The sequence below is a fragment of the Teleopsis dalmanni genome, chromosome 2 (assembly GCF_002237135.1).
Source record: "Teleopsis dalmanni isolate 2A chromosome 2, ASM223713v2, whole genome shotgun sequence".
NCBI classification, from domain to species: Eukaryota; Metazoa; Arthropoda; class Insecta; order Diptera; family Diopsidae; genus Teleopsis; species Teleopsis dalmanni.
In genome coordinates this window covers 18,893,828-18,908,357 of record NC_051847.1, presented here as the reverse complement: position 1 = coordinate 18,908,357, position 14,530 = coordinate 18,893,828, and the positions used below count along the sequence as shown (strand labels likewise).

Here is a 14,530-nt window from a genome sequence, read left to right as displayed (position 1 = left end):
AAAAATGATACCATGTATTTAGCAAGATTGTGATATGCTACCCAAAAGATTGTATCAAATCTCAGCAATTTGAACCAAGAAATCAGGAAGAAAGTGTCCGAAAGCTCAAACTGTTGTCTACGTTAGTCGAAATAAAATTATGTGGATTTTTAATATATAAATAATGGTTGGGTATGGTAAAAAATAGGCAAATAGGCTCTTGAAATAGGCAAGTTTTATTAAATGCGTTGATAAAAGAAAATGTTTAAATTTTTTTTCAGTTTTCTGTCAAGCTTAATTTTATTAAAGTTTTTTATATAAGAATTAATTTTGAATAAATTTATTTCCATATATACATCATTTTTGGCTTCACCACAAAATATTTGTTGCTTTCATACTAACGGAAATTATGTGCACTTAAAGTAAGATCTTCAAGTGAAGTAGTATGAATAATGCAGTACTTTCTAAGCCATTTGTTCCTAAAGCTGCAATAACAATTAAATGTCGACATATTGATGCTAAAACTGGATTAGATTGTTCATATGACAAAAAAGACTTAAATAATCAGTCGCAGAATGAAAATGATGTAGACGGATCTTCACTTGAAACTTCTAGTAACGATTCCGGAGACAACAACTCAGACGACGAAGGGGACGACGACAACCTAAAAGGAAAGGGAGACGGTGATTTTAATTTCGACAATTTAAAGGATTTAAGAGAATTTCGTAAATCACATAATTTACAACATTTATTTCATTTAAGTTTATTTAGAAGCGGAGACTACACTTATCCAACTGAACTTGGATATCACACATTATTTGCATCTGTCAGGTATAGAGCATTTGAGAAGCCGAAAATTGATAAAGCTCTATTCAAAATGAGAAATGTCCCTGAAGAAAACAAACATATAAAACACAGTGACCATGAAGGTCATAAAGATGTGGTGGCAAATAATTATTTTGAAATTCCAAACTTACAGCAAGGTAATTTTTATAATTATAAATTGTAATTTTTACAAAAATTAAAAAGCCATGAAATTTTTTCAGAGTTAAAGAAGAGAAATAAATTTATTGACTCTATGCCACGTACAAAACCACTACAAGTCGAAGGAATACAATTTCAAAACTTTTCAATGCCTTACAAAACACCAAATGATCCACAGCAGGCCTTAGCAACACCACAGCATTTACCTATTATAGATATTACCGAGAAACTAAAACGGGAGCTTTTACATTGCATGCAACAAAACCTTTTAAGCGGCTGTTGTACGGGATGTTGTAATGAACCGACCAGCTGTGGATGCGATCCATGCTGTGGTTGCCCATTGAAATGTGGTTGTTGTGTTAATATCCCACGTGGTCCTTATGGTCCATGTGGTGCATTTGGGTCATGTGGACCATGTGGACCATGTGGACCATGTGGTCCATGTGGTCCTTGTGGGCCATGTGGCCCATGTGGTCCATGTGATCCATGTGGTTCATGTGGTCCATGTGGTTTATGTGGTCCATGTGGTCCATGTGGTCCAGGTGGCCCATGTGGTCCATGTGGTCCATGTAGTCCATGTGGTCCATGTAGTCCATGTGGTCCATGTGATTCATGTGATCCGTGTTGTTCAGGCAACGGTTGTTGTGGTCCAAGTCCATGCGGCCCAAATCCATGTTGGAAACCTATGTGTTGTGATGCTTCAAGTGCATTCCCATGCTCCGTTCTAAATATTGATTGCAGTTGTGGGTATTTTAATTGCTGTGCAGGACCCAGTTGTAATGGCTTTCTGTATTGCCAAACTTTCAACCGCTGATCAGAGTCACCGAAAATGGTAAGTAGTTTCAAGTGCATTTTCCAGTGCTCCGTCTTAAATATTGATTATAACTGTGTTTATTTTAATTGTTGCACGGGATTTAGATCTAATCGAGGGTCTTGTGATATTAATAATTGTTATGTGGTAATTATCAAGCTTACGACTGCTGTAAATGGTGAGTAGAATAATTGAAGAAGTTTAAGTAATTTAGAGTTTCAAAAAAATGGTTAAAAATTGCAAATCGTCCAATCCGTACTATATACGAATATTATGTAAATGGAACTAATTAATTATAAAACTTTCTGTTAATTAATTTCGTTGATTTTTTTTATAATGCTAAATTTGGAATGTTCATCTATCTTGGCGGCACGTTCAGAGCATTGACTTTATAATATTGTTTAATTGAAACTATATTCAAGTCTTTATATTTATAATATTTACGTTTCTTACGTATTGTGGTGCTTCATAATTTTTTGGGCGAATTTGTTACCTAACTGTTTAGAATCAGACACAAGATATTATTGATAAATTCCATAATTCTATATATTAGTTACTTAATATTCCCACCATTAAATGGTATGAGTACCATCTTCGTTGTGAGTCTTAATATTATATTGCTGTTTTTCGTAAATTACTGTACGTGTTATTTGAGATTTGAAGCTAATTAGAAATTCGATCCATAGTTTTGCATTAGTAGAGTGTACTTTTCTTAGTAATCAGGTTTCTTAGATATATATCTCGTTCTAGAAAGTTCTGTGTTATGAATTGTTCTACTTAAATTCCAGGCCTCAGTTTCTGTAGAGTGCATTTAGCTTCTCAGCGATCTTTATGTTTCAATAATTGGAAATCGTCAATAAAGGAGCTATGGAGACTGATCTGAAGATTAAGAATATTGAAAACATTAAGAATATTAATGTTAACTCTTATTTTGAGTAGATTAAGTAAAGACATATTATTTTATTTTTGTTATCATTCCAGATCCGTGTCGTTTCTGCAGACAATATAATTGGTTTTGTTAAATTCTTATTAAAGTTTATGAAAAGTACCTTCGATGAATATAGACGTACATAGCATATAGACTCGTTTAAGACAAAACAAACTTATTTAGATCTAATTTACATCTATTGTAACATCTATTAGATCCTATTCTAATTTAATTCAGTTCAAATCTTATATTTAAATTATGCATATAAGTTAAATAGAATAAAAAAGGAAAGGCCTTTTTTGGTTTTATTCGTTTATAAAATTGAATAAGAATTTGTATTTGTAAAAACCTTACCTTTATAAATATTTATTGTTTTATTTGTTTTTATTTTTTATTTTTGTTTTTCCTGTCAATTGTAATTAAAAAAAATATTAACATATTCAATTCTCATATTTAATTTATCCTTAATAATGAATTAAATTGCAAAATTTTAGTGATTCCTGCATAGGGTAAGACCATCATTTCCTATATGCACTAAACTATCACTGTGGACGGTATATTGTCTAGTCTGAAATGTGTGAACGAAAATATTAGGAAAATATAAAAAATAATATTAAAAAAATATATTAAAAATGTGTGCCTGTGATTATTAATTTATGCGTCCATGGGTTGTGAATGATCAATATCAAACACAATACAGACTTGCACGAAGACTATAACTGTTGACAAATTTATCAAAATGGGTTTACTCAATAAAGATGGAGTAAGAACTTCAGTGTCAGAACCAGCAGTATCGACAGGACAACAAAGTCAGAACACTAAAATTGAGTTTCCACCCTACGAAGAAGAAAGTTTACCAACGACTACACCGCTGAATAAACAAACGAATAACAATGAAGTGCTTAAACGAGAACTAATTGACTTATTGACGAAGACTAATAAAAAAAATCGTTGTTGTTCTAAGCAGCAAAATTGTGTTCAACCACCGCCACCAGCACTAGTTGGTCATGAGAGAGAAGGCTGTATTTTAGATGATATTGTGCACTGCATAGATTCGACGCTCGATCTGACTGATTCTGATGAATGCTGTTGTTGTTGTTGTTGTTCTTGTTCTTGTTCTGAACAACATAAAAACTCAGACACCAGTATGAAGACATTATATACCAGAACGAAACATACTAAAACAAACGAGTGTCCGATCCCTATGTATCCTGTCGTCATGTGCTGTATACCACAAGGGGCACAAAATTATAAATGTGACCCATGCTGTTCATATTCAAAAATATCACATGCAAGGTTGTCATTTTTAGATCATTGTAAAATTACACCCGATATGTCTTGTTGTCTTGAGAATAAGGAAGGAGGCTGCTGCTGTTGCCGCAAAAAGAAAAAAGAACCTCAAAACTGTCAAATCATTTTTCAACCTTGCAATGACAATAGAGCACAAAATTACAATTCATACACATTGCGAAACGTAACTTCTGACCCTAAATATAAAAAAAATTCCGGACTGTGTTGTTGCGTTAGTTCCAGTTCCAGTTCCAGCTCCTGTTCTTGTTCAGAGAATTCTGGAAATGAAAGTAATGGCGAAGATAACGGTTCGTGAGTTTCTTACTGTTAAGGGTAAGTTCTGCTTTTTTTTATAACAATTACTAAATAAATAATAAACGACTATTATGTTGCGGAACTATAGTAAAAACTTACGACTATAGCGTAGTAAATGTTGTAGTCTACTAATATCTGTAATAGTCTACTAAGATTTTGCAGATTGCAGATTAGGCCGTTAAGACCAAAGTGCTGAGATCCCCACTGCAATAATCAAGGTTAAAAATACATGTTAATGGAATATATTATACATTTAGAAATTTTAATTTATCAAGACAAAGTAAATAGATCATACTAAAGACAGAAGGTTATATGCAGTAATTCTATAACGTTGGAGCGAACGTGGTTGCTATGAAACACAGAAATATTATCAAGAATCTGTGTAGACAATGTTACGAAAACAGTAGTAATGTAGGGGGTTGATGAGTGGAGATTTCATACCACTGAAGCAGATTAAAGATATTGGTGGTGCTTGTACCTTAAAGAGAGCAAAAAAGTAAGCTAACCAAAACCTGTAAACTAAATGTTTGATATTGGTATTAAAGATGTTTTTGTTTAGGAAATCTCGATTGAGTTTGATAGAGCTTTTGTAGTTATTTTGATGAATCGATATTAATAAAATACTTTTTTGGTTGTAAGAAGCTCGAGTTTCGGAATTCTATATGGGTAAGTACACAAAATAAGAAAAGTGCCATAAGGAGCATTTACAATAAGATCGTTTGTTGATCCTAGTAGAGGCAGGTCAAATAGGAGATAGATGAATGATGATGATGTTAAAATAATTTATTAGGAATAAAATTAGCAACTTGTTTAAAAAGTAGATGTATTTTAATGAATTAAAGGAAATTTTTTCATATTTAAGGTGATTTTCTCTGTAAATACATTAAATCATTCAACACATCTGTGCGTGTTATAAAACGTGTTGTTCTTTATCATAAATAATTTATTTACACATCCAAGTTTTTAGCGTCAAAAAAAAGTAAAATTTTCTTTTTTATATATACTTTAAATAATTAATAATAAACTAATATATTTTGAACTATATTTATATTTTCAGGAAGAGTGCAAAAAGTATTGTAGAATGCATTGAGGCAAACGCGGGCTAATAAACGAATTAAAACGGTACATTTTGGACAATTGGAACCGAAACAGTTAGGTTGAGGAGTCAAAGGTTGTACAGAATGTACTAAGTTTTAAATTCTAAAAAAATCAATTTAGACAGTATATCAAAATCGACCGTGCAAGATCAACACATAAACATAGATAGTAAAATAATAAAGTGATTTAAAATAATCTGCTACTATTGCGTTGCAATTTTTGAAGAGTAAATTAAATAAATATTAAATATGGGTTGTTGTGAACGCCCGGTTTGTGCGGCCCCCTGTTCACCATGCTCTCCATGCTCACCATGCAGTCCTTGCGGACCATGCGGGCCTTGTGGACCATGCGGACCTTGTGGTCCATGCGGAGGATGCGGACCATGTAACCCTTGCGGCCCATGTGGACCATGCGGACCATGTGGACCTTGCGGACCATGTGGACCTTGCGGACCATGTGGACCTTGCGGACCATGTGGACCATGTGGACCTTGCGGACCATGTGGACCATGCGGACCATGTGGACCTTGCGGTCCATGTGGACCTTGCGGACCATGCGGTCCATGTGGACCTTGTGCACCCTGTGGACCATATTCAGTATGCAGCAATGATTATTACAGACGAGAGTATTGTACAAACAACTGTCTGGTAACTCGCTACAATTGCCATAAAACATTACCACCAAATCATTTTTGCGGATGTAGAGATTACTGCTGCCGCGTATGTTACTGAAAGGAGTTGCACTTGAAATCTTTGAACGTACAAAAATATACATGGGTAAGTATTAAGCATTTCTATTATTTATAGTTAAGTCTTTTTGTTAAATTAAACACGTATGTTTGATATTTCATATACACTTTTTTATTATTAGATTAAAGTAAAGTAAAGTACTTTACGTGTATTTGAAGTAAAATACTAAAAGATATTTGGTAATCTAAAGTAATCATTATTTGTATATAATCATCTGGCAAAGAAAATCATTAGTACGTATATAAAGTGAAACTGAATAGTTGATAATATACTATCCATACTTACGGTTGTTAATGGCAAAATAATAATTCTTTAATTAGACAAAGACAATACATATTGTCGTATATAATATTTAACAGAAAGAGCGATTACTTTATAGCTTTTTCTATATTACTACATATTCACATGCAGTGGCGTAACTACATTTTTTAGGCCTGTAAGCAAATTCTAACTAAAGGGCCCCTATCAACATACTAAGGGGCCCCTCTTTTTATACTCTTTACACGAAAAATGAGAAAAGGGTATATAAGGTTTGTCAAGATTTTCGTAACGTATTAAAGGAAACGTCGGAAATACCATTAAGTATATATCAGTACAGTATCAGTTCAAACTACTCTCTCAGCTTTTGAACTCTTCGAATAAAACTTTACACACACACTTTTAGCCGACCCTGTTCACCATTTGATTTGATTGAAATTGGACGTCTATTTCTTGTAGCTGTGATATATGTAAACTTAACAATCGGATATGAGGTTTCTCCGTTTTTAATAAAGGTATTTAAATAGAATTTGGTGTATACAGTACTGATATTTGCAAAAGACAACATACAAAATTATTTTCAAATGGGTTTAAATCTAGATATACCTTCCATATAAACTCTCGATTAAGACACATACTTTTCTTAGAAAAACTTTTTTATTTTATAAATAGATTTAATATTTTATTTGAAGTACATACATATTATGTACTTTAAATTTAAAATTTACGTATCTTTTATAAAATGCAATATGAAGTTATAACAACAAAAAACGTTTACAAACATTTACAGTGGGGCCCCCTAAATTCGGGGGCCCGAAAGCGTTGCTTCCAGTTGCTTCCCTGTAGTTACGCCACTGTTCACATGAGAGTTTTGCTTGTTTGTCTTGTTAGCTGTCAAAAATTTTCATTTTTCATTGAAATCAACGACAATTGACAGCTGCGATCACAACAAAACTAGTGTGAATCCAGTAATATCTTCTTTGATTAAAAGTATTGATACGAGTAGTTAAGAGAACGTTTAAGTATGACAATACAAGTAAAGAGTTGTAAATTTTCAAGCACATCGGCAAAATTATCAGTACTGAAGCAAGTATTTTAAAAGAGTATCTTTCCTCGGATACAAAAGAATTAAGTCAGTACAAATGTATTTGATATTCATATCGAGGATATTTAAGGATGAATACATTGTATATGAGAAAGTTCAGCGCTTAGAATACATAAATTTAAAACTGACACAAAGATACCCGGATAAAATATGAGGGTAATTCAAAATTTCATGACGTGTTTTAAAAAATCGAATCATTTCTTTAATGGCAATTGATCTGTCTTCCACAAAAGCTTAGTTTCATATGCTAGAAATGATTTAATTAGAAATCCTTCCAGAATATTTAGTTTCCACTTACGTCTTATCCTAACGTTATCCGTAACAAATAATTTTTAAGTGCTCAAAATTTCTTTCTAAGTACAAATCTTTGCATTTCAGTAGTCCAATTCTCAATTGTATAGATGAACTTTGTATAATAAGCTACTATAAATAGATCGCTAGATTGAACTATAGTAACTGGTTACTGTAGATAGAAATATCAAAAATAAAGTTAAGGAAATTCATTGCTTACCGCAATGAACGATTAAGCTATAGTATGTATATATATATATAACTAACTGTATTCCATTCAAATAAACCACCCTTAATGTTACCAACAATTGTAGCGACAGTATGTACCAGAGAAGATTTTCTCTGGTATGTCATTGAGTCATTGATTATTCTATTCCACGCAATTGGACTATAGCAATAATAGTCATATACGTTAAGAATCGGTTTCTTTTATTTACAAATGATTTTTAATTAAGAAATTTGTGTTTTAAGTTGATATATTCATATCGAATTGAAAAGGGGATAATAGTATCAAAATGTTGAAATCCAAAATCATTTTTAATTAATTGCATTTCAGATGTCGCCAAATATTTGTCATCAAAAACGTCTATTCTTCCGTAAATAATTCTTAAAATATAATATATCTGAATAACTTGTTTGAGAAAAAATTGTTTTATAAGTATTTTTCATTAAGTGATCTTGGCTTATGTTAAATCCAAAAATGTCAGACATTTGTCTGAAAAATATATTTAGAAAAAATTTTGGTTTCGGTAGTGTGTTTCGTATTGGTGTTTTTCAAAATTTATTTGTTTTGGTCAAAATCAATTTTTGTTTGGAATTCATTTCATATTTATGCAACAGAATTTAATATATTTGAATGCAATAATTTAAAGAGGAGACTTTAAATAAATTATGACCTTATGGTGTGAGGCTGCAAGCAAGAACTGAACAGTAAAAATAGAAAATTGTTTATGAGTGAAATAAAAACTAAAGTTTATGCGAAGAGTGTACCGTTTAAACAGAGCAAAGATCCAACGGTACCCTTGGAGCAAATATCCATCTATCATCTTAGATATCGCTTTCAACCAATATTTCAAAAATTTAGTAAAAAAATGGCTTGCTGCCCTAGTTACTATTCCTGTTATTATCCTCGCGCGCCATGTACTCCAAATATGTGTTATCCACGTATCTCTTGTTGTTCGCCATGTAGGACATCGTGCTGTTATTATCCATCGTATAGCTGCTGTTCCCCGTGCGGCTTTTACCGTGGCTGCTGTTAGAGGATAATGGATAAGCATTAACAATTCACAATGGGAAAGAAGTGACATATTTCTTTTACATGGTAAGTTTTGTAATTAATTCATTCACTTTAAAATTTGTTAAATTCAATTAAGCCGTTGCTTGATATAATACACAAGTATTTCAAGTGTATGTCTTGTGCAGTTACTAAATGTGGTTTACATGGAAAAACATAATTATGAGGCAGCCACACTTTGTGAGTCTATGGTTGTCATCTACATGATGCATAACTCTTAAATTTGTTTTTATTATTTGCTATAATTCAATTTTTCACTGCAGCATTGTTTGATTTAACAATTACGAGAGATATATTCTCCCGTGTATTATTTATTACACCACTCCTAAAAAGATAATTGTTAACAAAAATTGTTTTATTTTTGTAAAACATGTTTACATACCTGTATGTTAACATACATCACTTTTCCGTGTGTGTGAACTTATAGATTCTCATCCTTGTTTAATATCAATCATTCATTTGGCAATATCACCCAAGTTGTTTAAAAATTTTAAAGGTGCATTCGTTCCATTTAAACTTAAAAATTCCAAATAAATGCAAGATTAAATGATCCGACACGGTAATATCTTTAATAAAATTTTCGTTATATATTTAAACCTTATGCGATTGTTACGCATTTAGCGCTATCTAATCTCAGCATATAATGTGCTATCAGCTGGTATTTGATAAGAAATGTCAAAACAATTATGACAAATCGGAAGTGCTGCCAGGTTATTACAATTAAACACTTTTCAAATACTCTACAAAGTGCCAAAATATTCTTTCTGAGTGTTTTACCATAAACATACAAATAAAAAAGTTTGTAACGTGATAAACGTAAGTGGTTTTTGTTAAGTGAATGTTTATATATATGAATATATCTAAAATATATATCTAACTACTGTTTTACAAGTAAAAGCAAAAAAATTAGAGAATTTAAAAACATTTCTCTGCTTGTTAAGTCACAAATTTTTTTTGTATATTTTTTTCTATGTACTTAGTTTCACTAACAAAATTAGAATATTTGTAATAATTTTGGATTCATTTTTAAAAATTTTCTGTTAATATACATCCTACCAATAAAATAGTTTTATAAATTCTGTCTGAATGATGCAAATATGTTAGCATTTTAAAAGAATTTTCTACAGACAGAAGTTACTATTAACTATTATTTAAGAAATGGTTCTAGTACATCCGCTATATATTCTAAGTGAACAAAATCAAACGCTCATCTATAACAATCACATGAGAAAATCCTCTCAATTAAGCCGATGATTAATAAAAAAATTGTATTAATTCTGTTGAAAAAGTAATGTAAACATTATCTGAAGGCATAAAAAATGGAGTCGAAAAAGAACAAAAAAGTTTCTGGATATAAAAATTCTAAAACAGAAGGAGCTAATGGTCAGCGCTTAAAAGGAGCAGGAAAGTTTGCTGAAATTGAAATTCGCAATGTTGAAACCGATTCAAGTAAAGAAAGTGATGCTACTAAGAAAATTGAATCTCAAAAATCGAGTGTATCAAGTAAGTCAAAAAAATCTGACTTAAGTGATGTTTCTGACGAAATCGTCATATCGGAATTTAAAGATAAAAGCTCCTCTTCATTTGAAGAAAATGAAAGGAAAAATGTGAATAAAGCAAAACAGTTAAAAAACTCCAACAATAATAATTCAACCGATGATACAAATAATAAATTGGATGATTACAAGTTTATTGCATTGACTAAGTGGGTCGACATCAAGGATAAGCCAAATTTGAAAGATAGTGTACGCCAAAGTTTTGTAAATGAATCAAGTGAAACAGACGTGGAAAATCAATCTAAAAATAAAAAAAAAACTGAAAATTCTGAATCTGGCCGTAGACGTAACTACGATAAGGCTTCTAATACTAGTTATCAAGCGAATTCCAGTTCAAATGGAACTACCCATAAAAGCGGAGATACCAGTGAAGATGAAGACAGTCAACCTTATAACAATTATCTAAAACAGAGTTGTTCTCTTCCAACACTTACAAGTCTTAAGGCACCAAATGGTATAGAAAAATTGAAGCGTCAGTTAATGGGAAAACTTTTAGAGACTGCAATGTGCAGGCGTAAAAGTAAATGGAGTTTTAGAAGAAAATGTTGTAAGCAACCACCTCCACCGTTACCAGTTGAAAATCTTACAAAAGGCTGTGTTATTCAACAAATTTTACATTACAATGAATCAGATGAAGATTCGTGTTTTAGTGATACTAGCGAAGACGATGGCTCTAATGCTAGTATTCATTATAATAGTCCTTGCTGTGATTCTTTTACTCGTCATTGTAGTTCTAACTGCTCATCTCGTTCTTCATATAGTGGTAATTACGGTATGCAGAGTGAATGTGGGCAAAGTCCATCCTATTGTCCAACCTATTATAATCCATATTACTGTTCGGGATATTGCTATCCGCAGTGTGGCAATATGTGCTTTAATCCTTATCCATTTCCTATGGAAGCATCAACAAACTATTGTACAAATAACTTTGCCTGTCCAAAGCCAAACAAATGTAAGTGTTGCGTACAACCGACAATAAATGAAAACAATTGTAAATTAAAGCATTGCAGTTTTTCATCACATGCTGATGTAGAACAGTGCAACGGTTTTGGGGAACCATTTGCAGCGTATTTTCCGCAGGCTTCAGAGGAGACCGTTTGCTATAAGTGCAAGGCTGTGCCAAGCAACTCGTCAGGAAGAGCTTGCTGTTCCAGATCCGATAAAATTAAACTACTACAGAATAGTAACTCATATATATCCGTTAAATCAGAAGTCGACAAAAATGAGCTTTGTGACGTTAACAATAAAATTGAATAAAAATAGTTGGTAAGTGCAAATATTTTTCATTAACATTGGAATAAGTAATATTTTTCATGAGCTAAATGCTTGACTATTAAGAAATATAAGAACTTTGACAGTATTGGGTATAAGAAACATGATTATATATATGTACATATAATATGTTAAGTATATATAATATCGCAACTGTAGATCGAAAATTTTCTTAAGTTGCTCATTGTATCTTTTAATTGCAAATGTTTATTGTCTGCATTCGGACTTAAAATATAGCATTAAAGATATACATTTTTTAAAGAATTCTATGATATTTTTGTCAGAAAATTAACTTATTCGTATATGTCAAAACAAAAAAAATTAAATTATAGAAATTATTTAAAAATGGTTGTTACATAAATTTCTGATACATACATTTGGCAATGTCAAAATTATAATGTTGCTATTTAAATTACTCCGTGCAATAAGAAGCTCAGCTGCTATTTTAAGTGTAGTGTAATTAACCATATTTATCGTTAAATGTTAAATATGTAAAGTGTATTTAATGAAGATACATATAAATTTATATCAATAATGTCTATGGGCAGTCGCCTACCAGGTTGTTATTGCAGACCTCCAGTAGTAGGTTTTGAAGTGGCATTTCGATATCCATCAATTAATAGCAAAAGAATAACGATTGGTAAAAAAAACAGACATAGAAGCCCAGCCGACTTGTATTACAAAGGATTGGCTTCATTAAATAAGGAACACAGCTTAAATAATGGCAATCAACGGTTAAATCACTCACGAGAAGATCATACACAAAATTCTAACTATCAACGTAAACCTCACTCACCGAAAGAACCTCCACCTAACCTTACGAACCAAAAAGAACCTGACAATTCTATATACTGTACCATTCCTATAAGACCAAGCATAGTAACTATAAGGAATAATATGTCGTCTTCAGAACAAAAACATATCAATACACGAAATAATGAAAATTCTGATTCTGGACATAAAATTGCAAGGTCAGATGTTGAACCGCGTAGTGCAAATGCCAACTATAACTTCTTTGAAAATAAAGACAATTCTCAAGAATATGCATCGTTGCGCATGGCTCTTTCAATAACAGTTCCAAATTCTCAAAATGATTCTTCATCTTTTGCAAGAGAGAGATTAACGGGTATAGTATTTAATCAAAAATCATCCAAAGAAATAAGTACGGTACCTAGTGATGACTCTAAATATAAAGATAACACCAAATGTAAAAGTAACTCTGATAATACAGATAATAGTCATCATAGTGATGTTCATAGTCATCAAAGTGATCATAGCCACCATAGTCATCGCAGTCATTGTAGTGATCATAGTCATCGTAGTGATAATCATAGTCATCAAAGTGATCATAGTCATCAAAGTGATCATAGTCACCATAGTTATCGCAGTCATCATAGTGATCATAGCAAACGTAATACCAATGAGGTTAGTTGTAGTCGAAATGGTTGTGTTTGTCCTAAAGAAGAACAACGAAGGAATTTTGGGATGAGGGGTGAACAAACACCAGGTAGAAGTAGAAAACAAACAAAATGTACACATTCCAAGGACAGTTATAGTCGAAGTATATCACGTAACATTGAAAATAGAAAGTACAGTGATTTTAATTATGCACCATGTAATGGGGAAGTACGTACAGAAAACGAAGAATCAATAAATAAAAATGAAAAAAAGCAGATGGGGCGCAACACTTCTGAAGTTGAAAAACAAAAAACTGAAAACACGAAAAAAGCTTCAAATCAACATAGAGAAATAAATGGTGACAAGTTTTTGGAAATTGATAGAACTCAACACGGTGTGCACAAAGAAAATAGCGGATCAATAAAAGATAAATCCAGTAGTAAAAGTATAACAACTGCAACTTACTTGGATGTGAGTCAAGCGCAACCCTGTCTAAGTAGTCAACAAAGCAAGTCATATACCAGTGGTAGTAGTGGTAGTAGTATAACAGCAAGAACCTATTTGGATATTGACCCAGCTCCGCCGAAAAAAGAAAAAAAAGAAGAAAAAAGTCCAACTCACTTAAATTTCTTTGAAAGAGATTCTGAAGTTACAATAAAGAGTCGTTCTCAAACTGAGTCAATATATTTTTTCCCTGAAAAGGAACCATGTCGAAATAAAGCTGGAGCTGTGCCCAATTCAGTCAGTAAAAGAAGCAATGTCAACTGCATTGAAAAAGAGAGAGATCGATATAATTCTGCTCATTCATCACAACCTAAACGGAATTCATCGCCTACTGGACGTCAGGTAAAACAGCCATCTTTTAATTTTTTTCTAAACAATAAAGACTATAATACAACAGACATGAGCTCAGAGAAAAGCAACTGCGTAACTGGAAATAGTATTTTGCAGAAAAGTGATAAAAAACAGGGTTTACAAAAAGATAAACTAGCTAAAAGCAATTCGAGCATTTCATTCGATTTAGAAAGAAAACATCCTAGAAAAATTTCAAATACAAAATTGATTGAAAGTAGAAATCGTCGTCCGATGAACTGCCGTGCGAGGCATAATCAAACTAAACGTAATAAAAACCACGAAGTTGGTATTTCTCAGCATAAACCTGGCACTAGAAATACTGAAAAATACTTCCCTACTAGCAATAT

General features: G+C 32.1%; 4 protein-coding genes across 6 annotated transcripts; 3 read left to right on the top strand and 1 right to left on the bottom strand.

Annotated features, from left to right (window-relative positions):
• Positions 1 to 312: 312 nt before the first annotated feature.
• LOC119677677 lies at positions 313 to 5,505 on the top strand. The gene is made up of 5 exons (XM_038089126.1): positions 313 to 962; positions 1,026 to 1,795; positions 1,882 to 1,952; positions 3,197 to 4,325; positions 5,365 to 5,505. The coding sequence occupies exons 1-2, from the start codon at positions 425 to 427 to the stop codon at positions 1,775 to 1,777; spliced, it is 1,290 nt and encodes a 429-aa protein (XP_037945054.1). The 5' UTR covers positions 313 to 424; the 3' UTR covers positions 1,778 to 1,795; positions 1,882 to 1,952; positions 3,197 to 4,325; positions 5,365 to 5,505.
• An 85-nt stretch (positions 5,506 to 5,590) lies between these two features.
• LOC119674039 (pre-mRNA 3' end processing protein WDR33-like) lies at positions 5,591 to 6,009 on the bottom strand (the record flags this gene model as incomplete). Its single annotated transcript, XM_038085161.1, has 1 exon — positions 5,591 to 6,009. A coding segment is annotated over one exon (402 nt), but the record flags the coding sequence as incomplete, so codon positions are not given.
• Positions 6,010 to 8,675: 2,666 nt separating this feature from the next.
• On the top strand, positions 8,676 to 11,946 carry LOC119677675 (suppressor of Mek1-like). 3 transcript variants are annotated; one of them, XM_038089124.1, is made up of 2 exons: positions 8,676 to 9,129; positions 10,293 to 11,946. In XM_038089124.1, the coding sequence occupies exon 2, from the start codon at positions 10,422 to 10,424 to the stop codon at positions 11,913 to 11,915; it is 1,494 nt and encodes a 497-aa protein (XP_037945052.1). In that variant the 5' UTR covers positions 8,676 to 9,129; positions 10,293 to 10,421; the 3' UTR covers positions 11,916 to 11,946. The 3 variants fall into 3 exon arrangements, with proteins under 3 accessions (XP_037945052.1, XP_037945051.1, XP_037945053.1); XM_038089123.1 differs by having other exon boundaries at positions 10,259 to 11,946; XM_038089125.1 differs by lacking the exon at positions 8,676 to 9,129 and having other exon boundaries at positions 10,130 to 11,610; positions 11,669 to 11,786.
• Positions 11,947 to 12,269: 323 nt separating this feature from the next.
• On the top strand, positions 12,270 to 14,319 carry LOC119677674 (uncharacterized membrane protein DDB_G0293934-like). Its single transcript, XM_038089122.1, has 2 exons — positions 12,270 to 14,174; positions 14,230 to 14,319. The coding sequence occupies exons 1-2, from the start codon at positions 12,465 to 12,467 to the stop codon at positions 14,233 to 14,235; spliced, it is 1,716 nt and encodes a 571-aa protein (XP_037945050.1). The 5' UTR covers positions 12,270 to 12,464; the 3' UTR covers positions 14,236 to 14,319.
• Positions 14,320 to 14,530: the final 211 nt, after the last annotated feature.